The 21,554-nt window shown below is 40.6% G+C and overlaps 2 protein-coding genes across 2 annotated transcripts in view; both read left to right on the forward strand.

The window, feature by feature from the left end:
• Positions 1 to 21,554, forward strand: part of LOC307026906 (calcitonin gene-related peptide type 1 receptor) — a 56,471-nt gene that overhangs the window by 27,455 nt on the left and 7,462 nt on the right. The window contains exons 6-11 of the mRNA XM_079662407.1: positions 13,865 to 13,956; positions 14,062 to 14,188; positions 15,047 to 15,200; positions 15,482 to 15,542; positions 17,852 to 17,918; positions 18,707 to 18,925. Coding sequence (XP_079518533.1) covers positions 13,865 to 13,956; positions 14,062 to 14,188; positions 15,047 to 15,200; positions 15,482 to 15,542; positions 17,852 to 17,918; positions 18,707 to 18,925 — 720 coding nt within the window. The remainder of the gene's footprint in view (positions 1 to 13,864; positions 13,957 to 14,061; positions 14,189 to 15,046; positions 15,201 to 15,481; positions 15,543 to 17,851; positions 17,919 to 18,706; positions 18,926 to 21,554) is intronic.
• On the forward strand, positions 4 to 4,766 carry LOC307026895 (uncharacterized protein). The gene is made up of 5 exons (XM_079662406.1): positions 4 to 1,176; positions 1,918 to 2,499; positions 2,608 to 2,751; positions 3,385 to 3,640; positions 3,767 to 4,766. Exons 1-5 carry the CDS (start codon positions 427 to 429, stop codon positions 4,426 to 4,428), a joined length of 2,394 nt encoding a protein of 797 aa, XP_079518532.1. The 5' UTR covers positions 4 to 426; the 3' UTR covers positions 4,429 to 4,766.

Genomic DNA, 21,554 nt, shown 5'->3' on the forward strand with positions numbered 1-21,554 from the left:
TATATAAAAACAGGGTGTCCGCGCGGTAGTAAAAGGTAGTAAAAGGTAGTAAAAAGAATCTACCCAAATTAAGGCCCTTGAAAGGTAGTAAAAGGTAACAAACGCAATTTGACTTGGTAGTAATTTTTTTAAAACTCTGCCTCAATATATAATGAGTTTCCATTGTTTGCTTATTATTTGTGTCTGCATGTTTGAATTTCATCTAGCCTACGTAGTTTAAAAATATATACGGTGCTAACAGGACCTGAGTGAGGCGTAGTTGATAGCAATGACGTAGAGGTAACCTGTGTGGACTTCATAGCCTATCAGCGACGCTTACAACATTTTCCGCCTTTTTCCAACAATTGACGTTAGCAGAGCCGCCTTTTGCCACAGTTGCAGTCTACTTTTTCTGATGTTAGCAAATTCGAGCAAATTTAATGTGAAATGGGGAAGTGCAAGTTTTCGCAATTATGGGTTGATGACCCCTTATATAAAGACTGGCTTAAACCCGTCATAGGAAATGACCGTGAAGCATTTTGCAGTGTCTGCAAAAAAACTATAAATGTTACCTGGAACGGCATTACTGCTATCAAGTCCCACAGTGGATCGGCTATACACCAGCAGCGGCTTCGGGTGAGGGGGGGACAGCTGCCGATTTCGTTGTTTTGCGATGCTAGCAGCAGCACCACACAGATCGCGGCAGATCATGCCAACTTATCAGCAACAGTCGCACCACCTCGGCAGCAAACCAGTGCCACCAGCACCACCACGGCTGCGATAGCCAAACAGCAGACGTTACCGCCACAAACATCAGCCCTCAGGGCTGAGGTTCTCTGGTGCCTGAACACAGCAGCTAACCATCATTCATTCAATTCGAATGAGGGCATTGGGGAATTGTTCGAAAACATGTTCACTGACTCCGACATAGCCAAAAGTTTTGTTTGTGGCAAAGATAAGACATCGTATATCCTTGGATTTGGCATTGCTCCACATTTTAAGAAGCTTCTTATAAATAGCATCAATGCTTCTGGGCCATATGTTGTCATGTTTGACGAGTCTCTGAACCAGTCCGCCAAGAAGAAGCAAATGGATATTCACGTTCGGTTCTGGAGAGATGACCGCGTGACGTCTTCATATTTTGGGTCACAGTTTCTTGGACATGCAAGGGCTGAAGACTTGCTGCAAAGCATTAAAGTGAGTTGATATTTTCTTGTTTGTTCTTTCTTATTGTCGTTATATGCCCATTTGAAAATGTTTATGTCATAGTTAGCCTAAGCTTTAGCCTACACGACGTGTGTGTCGGGTGTGTTTTGTGACCCTGCAAGGCGATATCAGTCGCTTTGCGCTCAATGCTATTTTGAGAAAATCCACGGTAAACAAACATCCGGGTTAAAATGTTGAATTTCATGTTTTCGCATAATTTGACAGTATACAGTCTACATATCATTTCATATCGTGGACAAATCACGGAAAAACATACGTTTTGACTGTTAAGCCCGGTGAAGATGCAACACATTAGCAGTCATACCATTTGTCAACGCCGCTTAAAAAGGTGATTTTCTCCTCTTCTAGCATTATCATGACAGGAGAACCATGCCACTTTGGATACAGTTATCTTAACGATTGTTCTAGCAATAGCCTCAATATACATATCGTTGGAAAGCTTAGTTTATGGCCGTTCATATGAGAACAATAACTTAGTTTTGTACATTTTACCAAAGCGACTGGTTTCGCCTTGCAGGGTCACATTTTGATGAAGGATTTGGTTAATATTTCTGAAAGATGCATACTGGTACTACAAAGGGGGAAACACGTTTGACTTATACTTACTGGCACTGTATTTACTGTCTATCTATTGTCTATTTTATGAATAACCAAAAACCACAGGACAGATTAAAATTTTCAATAAACTTTGTTTTTTGTGACAATTCACAGGAATGTGTTGCACAACTCAACTTGAGACACCTGCTGTCTGTCAGTATGGATGGCCCAAATGTCAACTTCAAGCTGCTGAAGCTCCTTCAGAACGAACATTCAGAGCTTCATGGGGATGCACAACTCATCAGTGTTGGCAGTTGTGGCTTGCACACCCTCCACAATGCCATGAAGGCAGGATTCGCAACATGGCAGGTAGACAAACTGTTGCGAGCTATGCACTACATCTTCCACAATGTTCCTGCCCGTAGAGAAGATTACACCGCCACCACAGGATCTTCTACCTTTCCCCGATCTTTCTGTGGCCACAGATGGGTGGAAAATGTCCCTGTGGCTGAGAGAGCTGTCGACATTTGGCCTGTGCTTTTAACATATGTTGATGCTGTTCAGAAGAAAAAGGTGACAAACCCAAACACGGCGTCATATGATATCATTTTGGCAGCACGGGATGATAATTTGATAATTCCAAAGCTCCAGTTCTTCTTGTCAGTTGCACGAAGCTTCAACCCCTTCCTGACCAAATATCAGACCGACGAGCCTGTGCTGCCCTTTTTTGCTAAAGATCTGAAAGAACTCCTGATGGTAAGAAATGTAATTCCTGTAGAGTAACTGTCTTTATTTGAATGTGATTAAACTGTATCAGTTGACAGGTGTGACTTGATTGCTAACAGTTTTTGTTGTTCTTTTAAGGCTTTACTGCGGCGATTTGTTAAAAGGGAACTTATACAGGACCGAAGCCCACTGCAACTTATCACAATCCAGGTGTCTGAGGAGAAGAACTGGGTGGCTCTGAAAAATGTGGACATCGGCCTGGGTGCTGAATCTGCCATCAAGGTAATTACTGCAGATACTTTCAATGTCATACATGAAATGTGCTGTCGGCACAAATAAATAGTTACTTCGAACTATTAGGGTAGAAAATGAATGAGTAACATTGGGCATTATTTAACCACCTCTGTGGTAAGCAATATAGCTATCGTAATTGTGTGGTTGTTAATGGTTATCTTTCAAACTTCAGTGGTCTTCACCACCAGGCCTTTGGCATTGAGGCTTAAACTGAACCACAGCCATGAGGATATACCAAACCTCTTTCTCACTCTGGTTAAATTGTTAGGATTGTTTTAAATGTGTAACTTGTCATAGTTTAATTTCCAATCATAGCAGTGAATGTTTATGCATCCTGAACTCATCCTGAACTATACTCACATATCCCATCACTCCCCCACCCACCCACCCACACACACAAACACACCCACACCCACACCCACACCCACACACACACACACACACACACACACACACACACACACACACACACACACACACACACACACACACACACACACACACACACACACCCAGAGAGCAGACAACCAACATCTTTTCCCCACAGGTTTTACACAAGTATCTCTATATATGTGACAAATAAATATCCTTGTATGAACATTAATGTTCTCTATTTGTTAGGCCCTTCAGAGCAAACCAGGAGGCAAGATAGGGGAGCTCTCTCTGCTAACCTTCAGGAAAGAATGTTTGCAGTGCCTTGTTAAGGTTGTCATGAAATTGCAAGACAAATCCCCCCTAAAGGTTCCAATGGTTAGGCACATTGCATGCCTTGATCCCACACAAATCCACCAAGAACCGGAGTGGTGCATCAAGCAAATGAAGAGTGTAGTGCAGACATTCCTTCAGGGAAAGAGATTGACAGGTGGCATTCCAGCTGGTAAGAAAAAATACAGTATGTCTAGGGACAGGGAAGGTCATTCAAATGAAGGCCATGTTCTAAGGGTGTTCTACTTTGAAATGTACTTAAATGTCATTAATGATTATGTTTTTGTCAATATTGTAGGTGATGTTATCATTCAACAGTTCGAATCGTTGACCTCTGTGGAAGGACGGGATGAACGTTTCCTGGCTTTCAAGCCACTGAAGGACCGCCTTGATGTGTTCTTCTACACAACCCTCAGCAGGCCTTACCCTGACTTGCTGCAGTTTTGCCAGAGTCTCCTCCTTCTTTCCCATGGCCAAGCCACTGTGGAAAGAGGATTTTCAGTGAACAAAGAGGTGGAGACATGCAATCTCCATGACCGCACACTGGAATCACTGAGACTAGTTTGTGACAGGATCAACAGTTGTGGTGGTGTTTTGAAAGTGCCCCTCACAAAGGAGCTCCTTGCCTCTGCCTCATCAGCTAGATCCCAGTACAGACTGTACCTTGACAGTGAAAAGAAAAAGAGAGAGAGTGCTGCCCATGCTCTGAGGAGGAAGGCAGTGGGGGAGGAGCTTCTGGACCTCAGAAGACAGGAAGAGGTACTTCGCCGTGTTTGTCACTCACTGGAAAAGGACGCGGACAAGTTGGCCGAGCAGGCTGAGGGAAAGGCTGGGTCCAAAATGGCTGAACTGATAATCAAGTCCAATACCCTTCGCAGAAGGCAGAAAGAAAAAAAAGAAGAGCTCTGCAAATTGGAGAAAATAATTGAAGATAAGTCCTCACAACTGAGACTTCTGTGACTGTACACCCCTCACAGTTATTGTTTTAAATGTTTCTCTTAGATACAATGTAGATTGCAACAACTGCACACAGGCACACCCACAGACGAATGCAGGCACACACACACACAAACACACACACACGTACACCCCTACAGTTATTGTTTTAAATGATTCACTTAGATACAATGTAGATTGCAACAACAACAACATCCATACAAAGGCGCACCCACAGACATGTGCATACATGCACTCCTCACACACGTTATTGTGTTTAAATATGGTGAATGTTATATTGAAGCAGATCTTTGAAAGCTGTAGTCCTCAGAGCATATTGTTCATTAAAGTTATTTATTTGATTGATTTTCAATTTTTTTCATTAATACGCATTATTAATACGCACCAGTAACTGCTTAAGTGTGTGTGTGTGTGTGTGTGTGTGTGTGTGTGTGTGTGTGTGTGTGTGTGTGTGTGTGTGTGTGTGTGTGTGTGTGTGTGTGTGTGTGTGTGTGTGTGTGTGTGTGTGTGTGTGTGTGTGTGTGTGTGTGTGTGTGTGTGTGTGTGTGTGTGTGTGTGTGTGTGTGTGTGTGTGTGTGTGTGTGTGTGTGTGTGTGTGTGTGTGTGAGAATGCGTGTTTGTGAGAGAATGCGTGTTTGTGAGTAAGTGTGTGTGATGTGACACTTTATTATTAATATTTATGGTTGTTAAGTGATATGTGTTTAAGAAGTGTCAAGGTTATTACTCACTTTATTAGGGCTAAGGGTCAACTCAACACTACAAAAAAAAACACAATTGACAATGACAATACTTAATGATCACAATTAAACATTAGTGTACCTGATATGTATGACGGGTGTGACAGTGTCACACTAATACCTTATAATTAGTAGTCCAAAAAGGGCTGCTGCTTGATGTCGTGTTGGTAGTAAAAAATATTGTGGAGGTAGTAAAAAAGGTAGTAAAAGGTAGTAAATTCATCTCTATGAATCCTGCAGATACCCTGAAAAACCTGTCTGAAAATGAGCTGATTAGATTTTGGTCACTTTATGATGTCATAATGATTGTTTGGCTTGTTTAACCATTAGCCAATAACCAACCAAGGTAACCCCCCCACTCCCACCTTCTCACCTGAATCTCCTCCTAGAGCACCATTGAGTTCTTTTTAACCAAATATCTCTGAGGGGCGTGGGGAGTGGCTCCTTATTTTCATCTAAAGTAACAGACAGAGGCTGCTTCTCACTTCTCTTATTTTTAATTTCCTCGCTCCTCGTTCCTCGATATCACCGAAAGATGATTTGTCTGCGCCATCTTGAGTAGCGTCCCAGTGCCCTTATTTGTCCCGGAGGATCGAGGAGCGATAACGGAGGAGCGATAATCGAGGAACCACCAGACCATCCTCCGGTGGAATCCTCAGCCACTCAACCCGCCCCCTTACTGTCTATCGCTCACTGATTGGACGATGCAGCGCGTGCACCGATCTGATGCTTCTTGACATGAGAGCAGTTTACCAGCGGAGTGAAAATAACACATGAAACTCATGGGAGTCACTCAATCCGTGCATCTACGGTCCATTTGTTTTTCTTTATTCAACAAGTAAACGGAAGATGATCTAATGGTCATTGGAGCGAGGGGCGGGGCGAAACTCACGGAAGTGATTTCTAGCTTTCTAACAAAAGCACTCATATGCTAAAATATACTTTGAAAGCACTACAGCAGGGGTGGCCAACCCGTGGCTCTCGAGCCGCATGCGGCTCTTTGCCTAGTTTCATGCGGCTCTTCAGTTCATATCGAGTTGTATATGTGTGAGTTTGGGGGAGAGACACTGACTCCTGACTAGTGTTGCACGGTGTACCGATACTTGAAAGGTATACCGCGATACCCTGCCTTTAAAAACGTTACGATTCCTCCGTTTCATTAGTATCGGTACTTTAAGAATGACGGGGGAAAGTACTCCGGTGAGAAAACGCCGTTTGAATAAGAGCCGTGTGTGTTCAGCGCTCTGCTTCCAATCCCTGCACTGCAGCCGTGCCTGCAGTCCCTCCCCTCTCTCGTGCACGCGCTATCTGCCAGAGCATGTGAGAAAACGAGAGGCATGGCTGCAAGTGGGAGTGCAACTGCTGCCGCTGCGCCTCGGCTTGTTGACAAAAAAGACGCCAGAAGCGAAATTTTGATGTATTTTAGCTATATCTCTGACAGTGAGGGCAAGCCTACGGACACCACGAGGCCTGTCTGTAAGAAATGTATTAATTGTATTTAATACGAATTCTTGTCATTTATTTTATTTATTGTTCTCATTGTTTAAAAGTGTGTGTTATGGTTATGGTGTGAAATAAAGCACACTAATTACATTTAAGACTGTTTCCCTTTTTTTAAGAAAAGTATAGAAATAATAATCGGAATCGTAATTCTTGACTTGGTATCGGTATCGAAACCAAAATGTTGGTATCGTGACAACACTACTCCTGACAGTTAAACCTGATATTTAGTAGGTCTGTTAAGTATTGAATGCTGACCATTCTGACGTAATTTGTCCGGTCAAAGTTGTTTGGGCTCGGATAAAATCGCTCCGTTACTTTTGTCCCGGTGTTACAGTATAAGTTGAGTCATGACAACTGGCGACATTCTATTATTTTCGTCATAGGAATCCGGGGCGTGTACATTGAGGACCCATTGTTGACTTACCAGGAAAGAAACATCGTTTGTCGTTTACGTTCATCTTTTGCTATATCTGCCTTCCTAAGATCACTTTGCTGCACATTCAGTACTCGTATGTGAGGTTGTGGGTGAGAGTCCGATATCGTGACGCTTACAGGGAGGTATCGAACATTACAAAGTAGGTGACTGTGTGGATGCCTGTTCAAAACATTGCAAACTTCAATAAATCATTTAAATTATATATTTGTGTCCGACTTTCATTTGTTCATCGTTCTTAATGTGATGTATAGTAGCTTTGATAGCTGTCCATACCTTCAGACAGCCTAAAAGTAAAACACAAGTTGTTTATTCACAGCCCGAACGCTCATCGAGATGACTGGATCAGTCATGACAACTTGTGATCAGCTCCGATTAAATTGTGATATCAATTCTGTAGCTAACCTCCAGGGAGCACGTTTATTTTATGAAATAAACGTTAAACGTATAGGCTTAAAGGCATAATAGAACTACCGTATTATATGTATTCAACTTGTGCCCCGCTGGACTTACTTTTCTGTGGTTTACCGTTACTGTGACATATCAGTATAGCCACGGAAGATAGTTTGTGTGTTTAATTCCCATGCATCAAGGTTATTTTCATGTATGTAATTGTTTTTCCTGCACAGTGTAGAGTCTTGTTGTGATGAGAGGGATACAGGTATTTCATAAAATAAACGTGCTCCCTGGAGGTTAGCTACAGAATTGATATCACAATTTAATCGGAGCTGATCACAAGTTTCATGACTGATCCAGTCATCTCGATGAGCGTTCGGGCTGTTAATAAACAACTTGTGTTTTACTTTGAGGCTGTCTGAAGGTATGGACAGCTATCAAAGCTAATAAACATCACATTAAGAACGATGAACAAATGAAAGTCGGACACAAATATATAATTTAAATGATTTATTGAAGTTTGCAATGTTTTGAACAGGCATCCACACAGTCACCTACTTTGTAATGTTCGATACCTCCCTGTAAGCGTCACGATATCGGACTCTCACCCACAACCTCACATACGAGTACTGAATGTGCAGCAAAGTGATCTTAGGAAGGCAGATATAGCAAAAGATGAACGTAAACGACAAACGATGTTTCTTTCCTGGTAAGTCAACAATGGGTCCTCAATGTACACGCCCCGGATTCCTATGACGAAAATAATAGAATGTCGCCAGTTGTCATGACTCAACTTATACTGTAACACCGGCTCTCCCTACGTGTGGTGTCAGGTGTCAGTATGAGAGGATGACAGCGTGTCTAATTTTGATGTGGCCCAAGAGCCAATCACCTGGATGCAGAGAACCAATCACCTTTGAGGGGGGGAAAACCTATCGTTGATTAAACACTATCCAGTGTTTCCCCTACCATTGTCTTGGAGGGGCGCCAACAGAGCCCCGCAACCCCCCCTGAAATTCAAGGTGTTTAAAACATATATATATATAATTCTTTTTTAAATATATATATATATATATATAGCACCAAATTGCAAATACTCTATAACTACTGTCACTTTTCACATTGAACATGTGCTCTTTTATTAAATAAACTAAACGCTTTCATTTTAAGTTGTGAGTTTAGTGTTTTTGACCCTAAGAAACACTGATGCATTAATCAATAACAATAATCCACAGCTCCTCTCTCTGCTTCAGAGGATTCAAAAAATATATATCCCAATGCCACAAAAATGCATCAGTGACGTGGTTGAAATCTTGTCTCCAGAAAAAAAAAAAAACTGAAACAAGCAGTATCAGTAACTGTGTGTTTGATGTGGCTCTTCGCAGTAACATAGAAAAAATGTTGCTCTTAACCTCTGACTGGTTGGCCACCCCTGCACTACAGTTTCCGGCTGAAGGAACGGTGATAATATTATAAACAAGGTGAATTTAGCGATCACAACGAAAACAGCCAAGACACACATTGAGCCCAGAAAATGAATGTTATGAAGGGCTGTAAATATAATAAGCATCTGTCTAAAATGGACTACATAGTTAGGAGAATTAAACTATACAGCGATTCTGCACTGCGGTCAACTCAGCCGCCTCACGAGTTTGTTTTTTCAAATCAGCTTCATTTTCAATCAATCAATCTTCATTTTTTTCCCCTGCTATATTTGATGAGTGATACAAATATTTGTTAGTTCTTAATAAAACTGACACTGTTCAACTCGGTACTAGTTTGACTGCTACCAGAAATAAAAAGAAGTTCTTTTACTGTGTACTTTGTGAGTAATCCTCTGTCAAAGTCCCCTCCATAGTACCGGTACATAATGCATGTTTTTCTGCTATCTTTGATGAATGATGAAAATACAATGTACCATTGGTTCTTAATGAAATTGATACTGTTTGACTTTGTATTAGTTAGCCTACTACTAACAATACATTGAAGTACTTTTACTGTGTATTTTTTGAGAAATACTCTGTCAAAGTCCCTTGCTGAGAACAAAATCAAGCCACTTCTGCTAAGTTTGATGAAGGAATTATTTTTTGTTGCCATTAGTTCTTCGTGAGATCGATCCTGTTGGACTCAGTACTAGTGAAACTACCCCCACAAGTACTATGAAGTACTTACTGTGTACGTTTCCAACAATCCTCTGTCATGTCCCCTCCTGAGAACAAGAATGCATGTTTTTCTGCTATTTTGAATAAGCGTTAAAAAACCTTTCTTCATGAGATTGATATTGTTGGACAGAGTACTTTAAGAAGATATGGTAGACATGATATCAGCAATACTTCCAGTCAGTACTCCGGCAGCAGCATTTTTACCACTTGGAAAGTCTTTAGAGCAGGGGTCTCCAACACGTCGATCTTTTTCAGTAGCTCGCCGCTCGCTGTAGAAAAAATCCGACAACAATAAATGCACCTGAATCAGTCCGTGTCGCTGTGGCTGAGGCATACATGGATTTATGTTTTAAAAAATACTCACGTTGCACCATGTCAGGTTTTTGGTGGATTTAATCAAGTCTTGGAATGCAGAGTATGAATGTCCTCTTACTATTTTCAGTTGATAAATACGTGTGTAAAATTTGTGAAGGCAGGAGGAAAAAAGCTTCTGTGATCACCGTCTCCTCCATTCCCCCAAACCCCGCTCCCTCCCTGAAAATAACGAGTGACAGGCTGATGGTAACCTGATAGAAACGTTATTATTCACTTTATCACTGATGTAGATATGATGAAGCTAACTTAATCTCATACATGGGATTTATGTAACAGTAAGACAGAGAATAAGTGTGCACCCACATGCAGTATTTTTGTTTTTATATGCTGTTGTAAATACTCCTGTTGTCTGCTGTGTTCAGACTCAAGTCATGTTAGTGATGCCACATTCAGGACTTTCAGTGTCTTTTTTTAACAGAAGACCATAGCTAGAAGCTACAGCTAGACTGCAGAAGTATTAGTTTTTGAGAATGGAACAATTTCATACACATATATGGGGAGGCCTATGCAATTGTTTTGTTATGGTTTATAATTTAATGTCAAGACGAAGAAGAAAAAGATTGCTGAACTGTTCAGTGTCAATCCTATGGAGATGGAGGTTATAAACAGGGGTGCACATAACTGGTACGCAGGTACGCATGCGCGGCAAAAATCTGAATTGCGTAACGTCACTTGTGTCACTACGCGCCTTTGCGTACCTCAAAACATCGAAACAAAACACATATTTCGTCTACACGAGTTTCTTGTCAACAGTCAATGGAGTAAACTACGAGACATGTTAAAAAAAAACAAAGACATTAAGCAGCTACGTTGCCGTTTCGCTCCCTGCAAAAAATCTTCGGACTTTCTGTGGCTGACTGAACTGGGTGCTGGCCGAGCCGCGCAGGACATAACCGACGGACCTGTGAAGCTTACAGGAGGCAGAGGCTTAGATCACCGGACTACAGAGTTGGTCGCCGTGTGACAGAAAGGGTTAACGTCGGTATGAACAACAGAATTGTGCCAAAACTCCGCCAACTGGCTGCAGTGGGAGACTCCTCTGTGCACATTCTGTGCCCCGCGCAGTGCACACTGGAGAACTGCGCAAAATCAGCTGATCACAACGTTCACGCTCTGTGCTCAAGCTGCTGCAATTTTATTTCCAACAAAGTGGAGTAAAACACACAGTTGCAAACTTACTCAGGGTGTTATGGAAGAGTTTTAAATCAGACAGAGGTGTAAGAAGTGCTCAGATATTGTACTTGAGTAAAAGTAGAGTGTTACTCTGTTACAATAGAAGTCCTGCATTCAAAATGTTACTCAAGTAAAATTAGAAAAGTATTATCATCAAAATATAGTTCCCAAAGTACCAAAAGTAAAAGTAGTCAATGTGCAGATTGGTCGATTTCAGAATAATATATATGATATGTGTTGTAATGATTGATCATTAAAGTGTTCTCAAAGCTGGTTAAATTAGATCAAAGTCAAGTAAAGTAAAAATATCTCAAAATTGTACTTAAGTAGAGTACTTGAAGAAGTGTACTTAGTAACTTCCCACATCTGAAATCAGATATGACTTCAAGTCATGTGATCATTTCTTAGTATTTGATCCTTCCACTTGGCATCAGGAAATGCTAGGACTTCACAGTTTTGGCAAGAAGTTTTGGAGAAAGCAAATCGGAGGCTTAAAAAGAGACAGGGAGGTGCATCTTCATCATCTAGCATGCAATAAGTGTCAATAGAGGACAGTGAAGGAGACACTGAGGAGGACCATGCTTCGTATGGGGTGAGTACCAAACGCTGTCTCCTGGTACTCATCTGAGTAACTCACAAAAAAAGTTATGTGCACCCCTGGTTATAAATCTCCAAAATCATGTTCAGCTTAAGTCTCAGCAAAACTCACAACATTTCTGGAACCTTGTAGACCCAGAAAACTATAAGAACATTCACCAAGCAGCACTGAACATGTCTGCTTTATTTGGTTCTGTTCTACATACCTATGTGAAGCAGCTTTTTCTGACATGAATGTCATGAAATCTAAATACAGAACAAGACTGACTGATGAACATTTAAATGACTCTATTAGAGTGAAGCTAAGTGGGTACACTCCATGCAGCATACACCTGTATGGTGGATTCCATGCAGTGCCATTCATCTCACTAACTGTAAAAAAGAGTGAATGCACTTATTTTACACATGTGCCATAAGATGTAAGGTGGTGATGAAGGTGATGTACTTACTATGTGGGCCATATTAATATGTGAACTTTTTTTCTTGGACATGTATGTGCATTTTCAGTGATGTACACTATGTGGGCCATAATAATATGTGAGAAATTGTCGTTTTCTCGGACCTTGATGTGAAGTAAAGATTGTTGATAAGCTTTGGGTATTGCAATTTCACACGTGTACAAAAGTAGCTTAATTCAACTGATGAGGGCTATGTGAATAAATGTAAGCGATGTGATGCAAGTAGCTCTTGGCCACTTTCATTTTTTTCAAAGTAGCTCTCAGATGAAGAAAGGTTGGAGACCCCTGCTTTAGAGTCTGGCCTGGATAGCTGGTCCTTCAGCACACTGACACACCCTGTCACTCTTGTTGGCCTCTTATGAGGCTGCTGTCTTTTAAAATACGATTATTTCTCTACTCCTAGTACATTCCTCGCAGTTTGTTCCATCAGTCTCAGTCATTGCATGTCAGTCAATGGGGCTTCGGAAAAAAAAAATGTGTGAGTGAAGGCCAGAGCAAAATCATAGATTGTTTGATTGTGTAATTACAAGGTGAGAGAAAATAAATCCACATCCTCTTACTAAACTTATTTGATTTACTTTTCCATGTTATAATAATATACTTACTTGTATTACAACATTTGCATGTTGAAATATATGATGGATATCTTTCTCAGCCTCAAGGAAATCCAATACAAATAAATGGATTAATAATACAAAAACTGAACATTAGATAACAATGTATAAATTAATAATGTTGTGTGTAAACATTTCAAATATAAATACAAAATGAGAAAAAGGTTAATTTGGAAATTGTTTGTCACAAAAACCTTTCTAAATTATTTTAAAATGTTTAGTAAATAAGGTTTCCTGAATAAAATTGTTGAAATTGAACGTAAACTGATATTTTTATAAATATTGCAAAAAAGGGCTCCAAAAAGGCATATAACCTGGCCGGCTTAGCCAGTGTGTATTTGTTCAAGCACTACAAGATTCAGAGTTTATAAAGTCAAATATAGTATATAGATATTTACAGTATATCTGTATATACACATATAGTAAAATGTGCAGTTTCTCCCGAGGGAGGAAACAAATCGTGTGTACTTTGAAGGAATTAAAGAACATTTAAAAAATATATCCTCTGGGGAAGCCTCTGGGTCCCATGGAAATTGTAATGGCAATTGACTAATTTGTACATGAGTAGTGCCTCGATGGAACTTTTGGGCTAAAGGCACTGATGGAAGAAAGATCAAGGGGTTAAAACGTCCCAGTTAATCATCTGGAGATTATGATTATTCACAGCAAATGGAAATCGGGCCATTGACGTATATATTGTGCCTCAGTATGGACCAAAGTGAGGATTAATGGGAACTGTTGCTCAATGGGACTGCACATTACATTAATCATTGTTACTTCATTCTCTGGCGACACAATATAGCAGTTACTCTTTGACATTTAATAAACTTAATTCACACTTTAACATGATTTCATGGTCATCCCTCCATACATTAGGGGTTTACTGTAGGAGTAAAGGATATGGGTTCTCGTCAACAGCATATTAATATTGCCTCACAACATGATTAGTCATTAGCAGATAATCTAATCCATGTCTCTTTTTTCCTTCCAGACGGCCATGAATCTCTTCTACTTGGCTCTCATAGGACATGGCCTGTCCCTGACCTCGCTCTTCGTCTCCCTGGGGATATTCTTCCATTTCAAGTGAGTCACCAAATCTATTCCTACCATGCTTTGTACGCAGATATGTCCTACTGAGTGCATGACTTTATAGCTCCATGATGTAATGTCTCCTTTCTCTTCTTGCAGGAGTTTGAGTTGCCAAAGGATCACGCTTCACAAAAACCTCTTCTTCTCTTTTGTTCTGAACTCTGTCATCACCATGATTTGGTTGACAGGAGTGGCAAACAACCAGGAGCTGGTGCAGAGGAATCCAGTAAGTTCATGTATTTATGTTTATATTTTAGCTTATAAATCATCTACTTTTTTTACATCCAAGATTTGTACCCATTTGGTTTGAGCTGTTCCTTTTTGTGACCATTGTTTCAGTATTTAAACATACATTTATTATAGCGTCAGGAGATTCAGTTATTCATTTCATGTCCGAGCCCCCAGCGGTTTCAGGATTTGTTTTTTTGTTCCAGTCAGATTTTTCTCACTGTGGCCTCTTAGAGAGAACAAGAAAAAGCATTCTCTGCAGTTAAACAAAAATACGCAAACTTCTTTGATCATTTATTTTAAACAAATATGGTTAAGTGGAATCCATATAGAACATTTTGTGTGCCCACAATTATTAATTATATATTACTCCACATGCTAAACATATTGACTGCTAATATGTGTACTACTTAAAACCATTTATGTCCTGTCCTTATGTCAAATAATTATTAGACGTTTTTGACAAGTGACTATTCGTATGAGTCAAATCAATCAAAGCTACCCAATTGTCTTAAAAAAATGCAGAATTTAATGTTTTTTTACAGTATCTTTTTAGTGTGAAGTGTTGATTTCTGGCAGAATATTAAATAAGACATATAGAATAAAGTGATTTTAATTAAAATATCCCTGTTTTAAGCATACATTACTTTTTTTTTCTGTTCAAGGAACGTTGAAAAGTTGAAAATCAGTAATATAGCTATGATAAATAGTGTAATTTTGCCAAATAAAAAAGTTAAGAAATATGCTTTTCATACCCGGCTTGTTTGTTTCAAAAGGTTTACTGCTCAGGGAAAAAACGGAAACTGAGTTAAACGGCCGCTCTCATTAATTATGTGTGTGTGATTTTCCTCCTCAGACGAGCTGTAAAGTGTCCCAGTTCATTCATCTGTACCTGTTTGCCTGCAATTACTTCTGGATGCTGTGTGAGGGGATTTACCTGCACACTCTCATCGTGGTGGCAGTGTTCGCAGAGAAGCAGCACCTCATGTGGTATTATCTCCTGGGCTGGGGTAAGTCAGCATAATTAGTTGTGTCATTGATATGCACTCACTCTGCTGGGGAAAGAGACTGTTTTTTATTGGGTTATGTTGTAGTCAGTCTCCAATTCCGGTTTGATAGAACAAAGAAATAAGGTTTTGTTTACTTACTTATGGCTTGAAGGGCCTTTTTAAGTACATGATTAGTATAACAAGTTGTCTCAATCCAGAATGATACACTTACTTAAGTGTTATTGCAAGGTCTATTAGCCTTAACTGCAACTCTAATTCACTTTAGATGTTTTATTTTGCAGGCTTTCCTCTTATTCCAGCTACCATACATGCCGTTGCTCGGAGTTACTACTACAACGACAAGTAAGCATCCAAGTAGATGATTGATAATTTGTACTATAACAGATTATAATAATAAAGTAAAAATAGACTGAATGAATGCCACACAATAATTATTTTAAATGTTTAATTAACATGTTCCATATTGTAGTACAATGTGCACATTTTTACTTTAACTTCTTGTTTTTTATAAATATTTGTTAATCATTTCTTATCTATCTTTAATTGCACATTTTATTTGAACTTATTGTGTTTATAAATCTGTATGTTATTTTATATTGTTATTGTACATTCTTACTTTAATTTCTTATGTGTTTATAGATACTCATTCTATTTTTACATTTTAAACGTTATTATCTATTTAATTCTTAACCCTCCTATTGTCTTCGTTTCCCCCCCCCTTACTTTGGTGTTCTCAGTCAAATTTGACCGGTCCTGTTTTAACTGCTATTACATTAACCTGTTAAGCCCCAAAGACCCCTTCGGCTGGTCTTTTTTTCTTTTTTTCACGACACTGTGTCTCAGGGCATCTTAATATTTAAAAACCTATTAATGTGTTATACCAGATTAACGGGAAGAATCTCAGCTAACTGAATACAGATGTAGCGCTTCATTTCAGACAGTTTAAACGTGAGGGCCGTGATTGGTACGTGATCTGCCCTCGCTCAAGGGAAAACCTCCAGCTTGACTTGAGACCTCCACCATGATAAATAAATGTAATTATAATGAAGCCAGCTGCAATGGATCATTGATCCACCAGGGGGTGCAGTGGGCTTCCACACTGGAGCTCATGTGAAATAAAGTCAGATACAGTACGCTGGATGTACAGCGGAACTTTGTTAAGATCCATATGTCACGGATATCATACTACTGTGCTAAATAAGAGACATCTAATCATTTACAAAACATCACCATGTTGTCATCTAACAAAATAATGTTGTTTAGTCGAAAAAAACGAACGGGAGGAAATGCAACCCGGTTCTCGATTTGTAATCCTAATTTAATCATCATCTTCACCACGATCATTTATGTTTATGTTCGCCGAATTGACATGAAATCACTGACACATATGAATATACTGTATTCAACTTCATTAAAATGTTATTAACGTGCCTAAACTCAGTAATTCACAAAAAATATTTATATTTTAATGGAGCCTCGTCGGCAGATCAGGATCCCGACGCGTAGTAATTAATGGGGGGGACACACATCTAGAGTATGTGGGTGTTTGTGTGTGTGTTTTATCTGATCCAGATGGTTACTAATTCCTTTTCTTTATGTCGGTCATTTTTGACCGCCATTTTGTTACAAAGTTGACTAAATCATCCGAAATTCAATGAAAGTGGTGGTCAGCAATTTGATATGTTCAAATGTACTGTGAAGGAGATCATAAACCTTAATGCAATCGAATCTAAAACAAAAAAGTTATGATTGATGAAAGTAGTAAATCTGTCAGATTTGACCCGAAGACAACAGGATGGAGCAAATGCCACGTACCAAATTTAAAGTGGACTTATCATGCTATATTTGAATAATATAGTGTAGGACCATACCTATACATGGCATATTTATACTTTTTATTTTTCAAAATACCAAACAGATCATGCATTTTAGCCATTCCTCATTTCGCTCAATTTAACACTGTCTTTGCATGGGCTGATTCTGTGAGAACAGCACAATCTACAGGCCTGGTATATGTACTACGGCGTCTCCAGCGCTTTCGAAAGGCAATATCCGTAGCTGTCTCCTCCTGATTGGTGGAGTGGGCCCAATAGCCGTAGAGCAACTTTTGTGACGTCATAGAAGTGTTCAAATCTGGATCAGTCTGTATCAGATCCGTTGCAGCCCCTTTTTTATATATTTGGGTATGGAGGAAAATAGAGAGGGTTGTGTTTTCTGACACTTAGTGAGTTCCCTGGAACACCGGGGAACACATATTCATGAATAAAAGACGTACAAAAGTGCATTTTGCATGATAGGTCACCTTTAAATAAACTGTTTCTAATTCTTCTCCTGAAAAATCATAGAAACCGGTTAGAAATCTGTCTCAAATGTGAAATGCAGAAGATTAACGCAGCTTAATTTCAGAATAATAATAATGAAATGTTATGTATATACATTATTAAAATGATTATTTGATGTTTATCCGCACCTGGCAGAGTTCAACGAAGCATCCAACCTTGCTGATGGCTTCTTTAATCAATCCCCCCGCTGAGCTGTTGATGCTAATTAATTTCTCGTAAAACCCATTGATCTGCATCGTGGGTCGGTTGTCATGTGATGCAATAACACTGTTGGGTAAACATTTCTCTGGCATCCTCTCTTCTCTGTAGCTGTTGGATCAGCTCCAAAACATCACTACTCTACATCATCCATGGCCCCATCTGTGCAGCTCTCTTGGTAAGACTTCACTCTTTTCCCTCAAACCAATCAATTATAGTAGAGTCAAACACAATAACAACATTGTGTTCCATACTTCTCTTTGTTTAATAGCACAACGAAAAAAATAAGTCTGTTTTGCCTCTTTCTGAGTGAACTCTGTGGGTGGCCTGAGACCAGAACACGGTTTCATATCATGCGTAAATACACTTATCTTGCTAAATCAATGCATCTGCCCCATGTGAGGATCCACCCAATGGTCTTCTGGCCGATGTTGCATTCTAGGAATTCAACTAAACAGAAGAGCCGGGCATGCTTCAGAGAAAAGTGCTCCCTGAAGACTCTCGTAGGACTAAATGTCCAGTTCTGAAACCTTTTACAGAAACTTGGCCGACAAATGTCTTGGTGTTGTTTTGTTCATGATGGAACATTCTGTATTTGCTTAAACCTTACACGTACTGGCCAGTTGAGACATGAACCACATGGGCAGTTGTCCATGGGAAAGATAACATGTAATGTAATGTCTTGAGACACAAGCTGATTGGTTTTGAGATTGCAATGTGTTCCGCTTTTTTGCTTTCTACATGGACTCTTTACTTGCATACAACCAAAGCCCAATGAAATGTGACCAGATACGTACGACATGTGGTCAATACTTCTTGACTACAAATGGAAACCAAAATGCTTCCAATACAAAAATGTTGTCGCATTGGCAAATGCAGATTCCGCAGATTAGTCTTTAACAGCAGCTATTAGCCAGAATATTCTGCTGATGTATTGATGCCCTCTCTGCTGCTTTCCACCTCTAGGTCAATTTGTTCTTTCTGCTCAACATTGTGCGAGTCCTCATCACCAAACTGAAGGTGACCCATCAAGCGGAGTCTAGTCTCTACATGAAAGCCGTGAGAGCCACCCTCATCCTGGTGCCTCTGCTGGGGATTCAGTACGTCCTGTTCCCCTACAAGCCCGAGGGACGGGTCTCCTCCGAAATATACGACTACATCATGCACATACTAATGCATTACCAGGTGAGACGATGGTCAAATGGTCAAAGGCTTGAGGTCCAAGGAATTTTTCCATGTAAAAGAATACATAAATAACTGTATGTCCAGAGTATATTTTTTGAATCAGAATCAGAAACGGGTTTATTGCCAGGTAGGTTCACACATACGAGGAATTTGACTTGATGTCATGGTGCATACATAAAATATAAAACAAAGAATCTCCATATAAAACAAGAAATCGTTAAGGACACTGTATATAAAATATAGTTAACACTAGAACCGCCAACGGGTACATTTTGCCCGCAGCTGTTTTTTTATTGTATTTAACTTTTTTTCCATAACATATTAAAGTCTCCCAGTCCGTGACTTTTCCTGAAAATGTGTTATATAGCACCCTCTGTTGTTAAAAATTGTCAATAGGAAGTCAGATTGAAAAAAATCGCCAAATAAATTGCCATTTATACCCATATCCGCCAACGGGTAATATTTACCTCATAGAAAATGCAGCGTAAACATGACGTGTTGCTATAGCAACGCCTTTTGTCTACTGCGGTTCCTTATAGATAGAGAGATAGATAGATAGAGAGAGATAGATATATTGATAGATAGATAGAGAAAGAGAGAGATAGATATATAGTTATAGATAGTGTAACATCTTGGAGAATACAAGATCTTGGATGACTGAGCTCAGGTTGAGGACGTAATGCAGGTGTGCAGGTTACGTGCCAGTTGAATAAAGATGGACACTCGGAATGAGAGAAGTAGTCCGCATCGTCTGTTTATGTAGACAATTATATGTCCATAGAACAGAACATTACAGATGGATTGATAGATAGTTATAGATAGATAGAGAGAGATTGAGAGATTTGTACCTAAACAAAACACAAGTCTAACACCAAGCGTTTAAATCAGCACTTGTAGCGATATTTTATACTTCATGCTATCTGCACAAACTATGGCATATGAAAAGCTGAGAGTCCACAGATTCTATTGGTATAAATGTCATCCCTGTGCGATCAAAACTCACTGTTCTGGATGATAAATAAAATAACATTGTACCTTGCAAATCAATAGCGGGTACTTTTTACCCGTTGGCGGTTTTAGGTATACAGCGACCTCTGGCGGTTCTAGTGTTAAATAGCAATAAAATAAAACAGTAATTTACAGCGAAATGGAATGCAATGAGTTATAGAATATGAAATATGAAATAAGACTATGTGCAGTAAGCAGTATTTGAACATTGTGTCCATTAATGTAATGCATATAGAGTCTACGTTGTGTCGGTGGGGGGGCCGGGCCTTGTTTAAGAGGCCGGTAGCGGAGGGGAAGAAACTGTTCAGGTGGCGAGAGGCTTTGGTCCTGATGGAGCGCAGCCTCCTGCCAGAGGGAAGGGGGGTGAACAGTTTGTGTCCAGGGTGGCAGGGGTCGGCCACTATCTTCCCTGCCCGCCTCAGGGTTCTGGAGGCGTGCAGGTCGTAGAGGGATGGCAGATTACAGCGGGTCACCTTCTCTGCAGAGCGGATGACACGCTGCAGCCGGCCCTTATCCTTGGCAGTGGCTGCAGCGTACCAGATGGTGATGGAGGAGGTGAGGATGGACTTGATGATGGAGGTGTAGAAGTTCACCATCATCGTCTTTGGCAGGTTGCATTTCTTCAGCTGCCTCAGGAAGAACGTCCTCTGCTGGGATTTTTTGATGAGGGAGCAGATGTTCTGCTCCCACTTGAGGTCCTGGGCGATGATGGTGCCCAGGAAGCGGAAAGACTCCACAGCAGTTACTGGGGAGTCACACAGAGTGATGGGGGTGGGTGGGGCTGTGTTCTTCCTAAAGTCCACAACCATCTCCACTGTCTTGAGAGCGTTGAGCTCCAGGTGGTTTTCCCCACACCAGGTCACCAAATGGTCCATCTCCCACCTGTAGGCAGACTCGTCCCCACCAGAGATGAGTCCGATGAGGGTGGTGTTGTCTGAACTTCAGGAGCTTGACAGACTGGTGACTGGAGGTGCAGCTGTTCGTGTACAGGGAGAAGAGCAGAGGGGAAAGAATGCAACCTTGAGGGGAACCAGTGCTGATGGTCCGGGGGTCAGAGACGGGTTTCCCCAGCCTCACGTGCTGCTTCCTGTCAGACAGGAAGTCTGTGATCCACCTGCAGGTGGAGTCGGGCATGTGCAGCTGGGAGAGCTTGTCTTGCAGCAGAGCCGGGATGATCGTGTTGAAGGCGGAGCTGAATTCCACAAACAGGATCCTGGCGGAGGTTCCTGCTGTGTCCAGGTGCTGGAGGATGAAGTGAAGGGCCATGTTGACAGCGTCGACCACAGACCTGTTGGCTCTGTAGGCGAACTGCAGGGGTTCCAGGAGGGGGTTTGTGATGGATTTTAGGTGGGACAGGACAAGGCGCTCAAAGGACTTCATAACCACAGAGGTCAGGGCGACGGGTCTGTAGTCATTTAATCCTGTGATCCTTGTTTTCTTGGGAACCGGGATGATGGTGGATATTTTGAAGCATGCTGGGACGTGGCATGTCTCCAGTGAGGTGTTGAAGATATCTGTAAACACCGGAGACAGATCACAGACTGATTAGCACAGAGCTTCAGGTTGGAGGGGGAGACATTGTCAGCGCCAGCCGCTTTTCTGCTATTGAATTTTCTAAAAA

The sequence above is a fragment of the Notothenia rossii genome (assembly GCF_949606895.1).
Source record: "Notothenia rossii genome assembly, chromosome: 2".
In the NCBI taxonomy this organism is placed as follows: Eukaryota; Metazoa; Chordata; class Actinopteri; order Perciformes; family Nototheniidae; genus Notothenia; species Notothenia rossii.

Coding starts and splice junctions, on each gene's coding strand:
- LOC307026895 (XM_079662406.1), top strand. CDS start 427: ATGGGGAAGTGCAAGTTTTCGCAATTATGGGTTGATGACCCCTTATAT. Junction 2,752..3,384: donor GTGCTGAATCTGCCATCAAG/GTAATTACTGCA, acceptor TCTATTTGTTAG/GCCCTTCAGAGCAAACCAGG. Junction 3,641..3,766: donor GACAGGTGGCATTCCAGCTG/GTAAGAAAAAAT, acceptor TCAATATTGTAG/GTGATGTTATCATTCAACAG.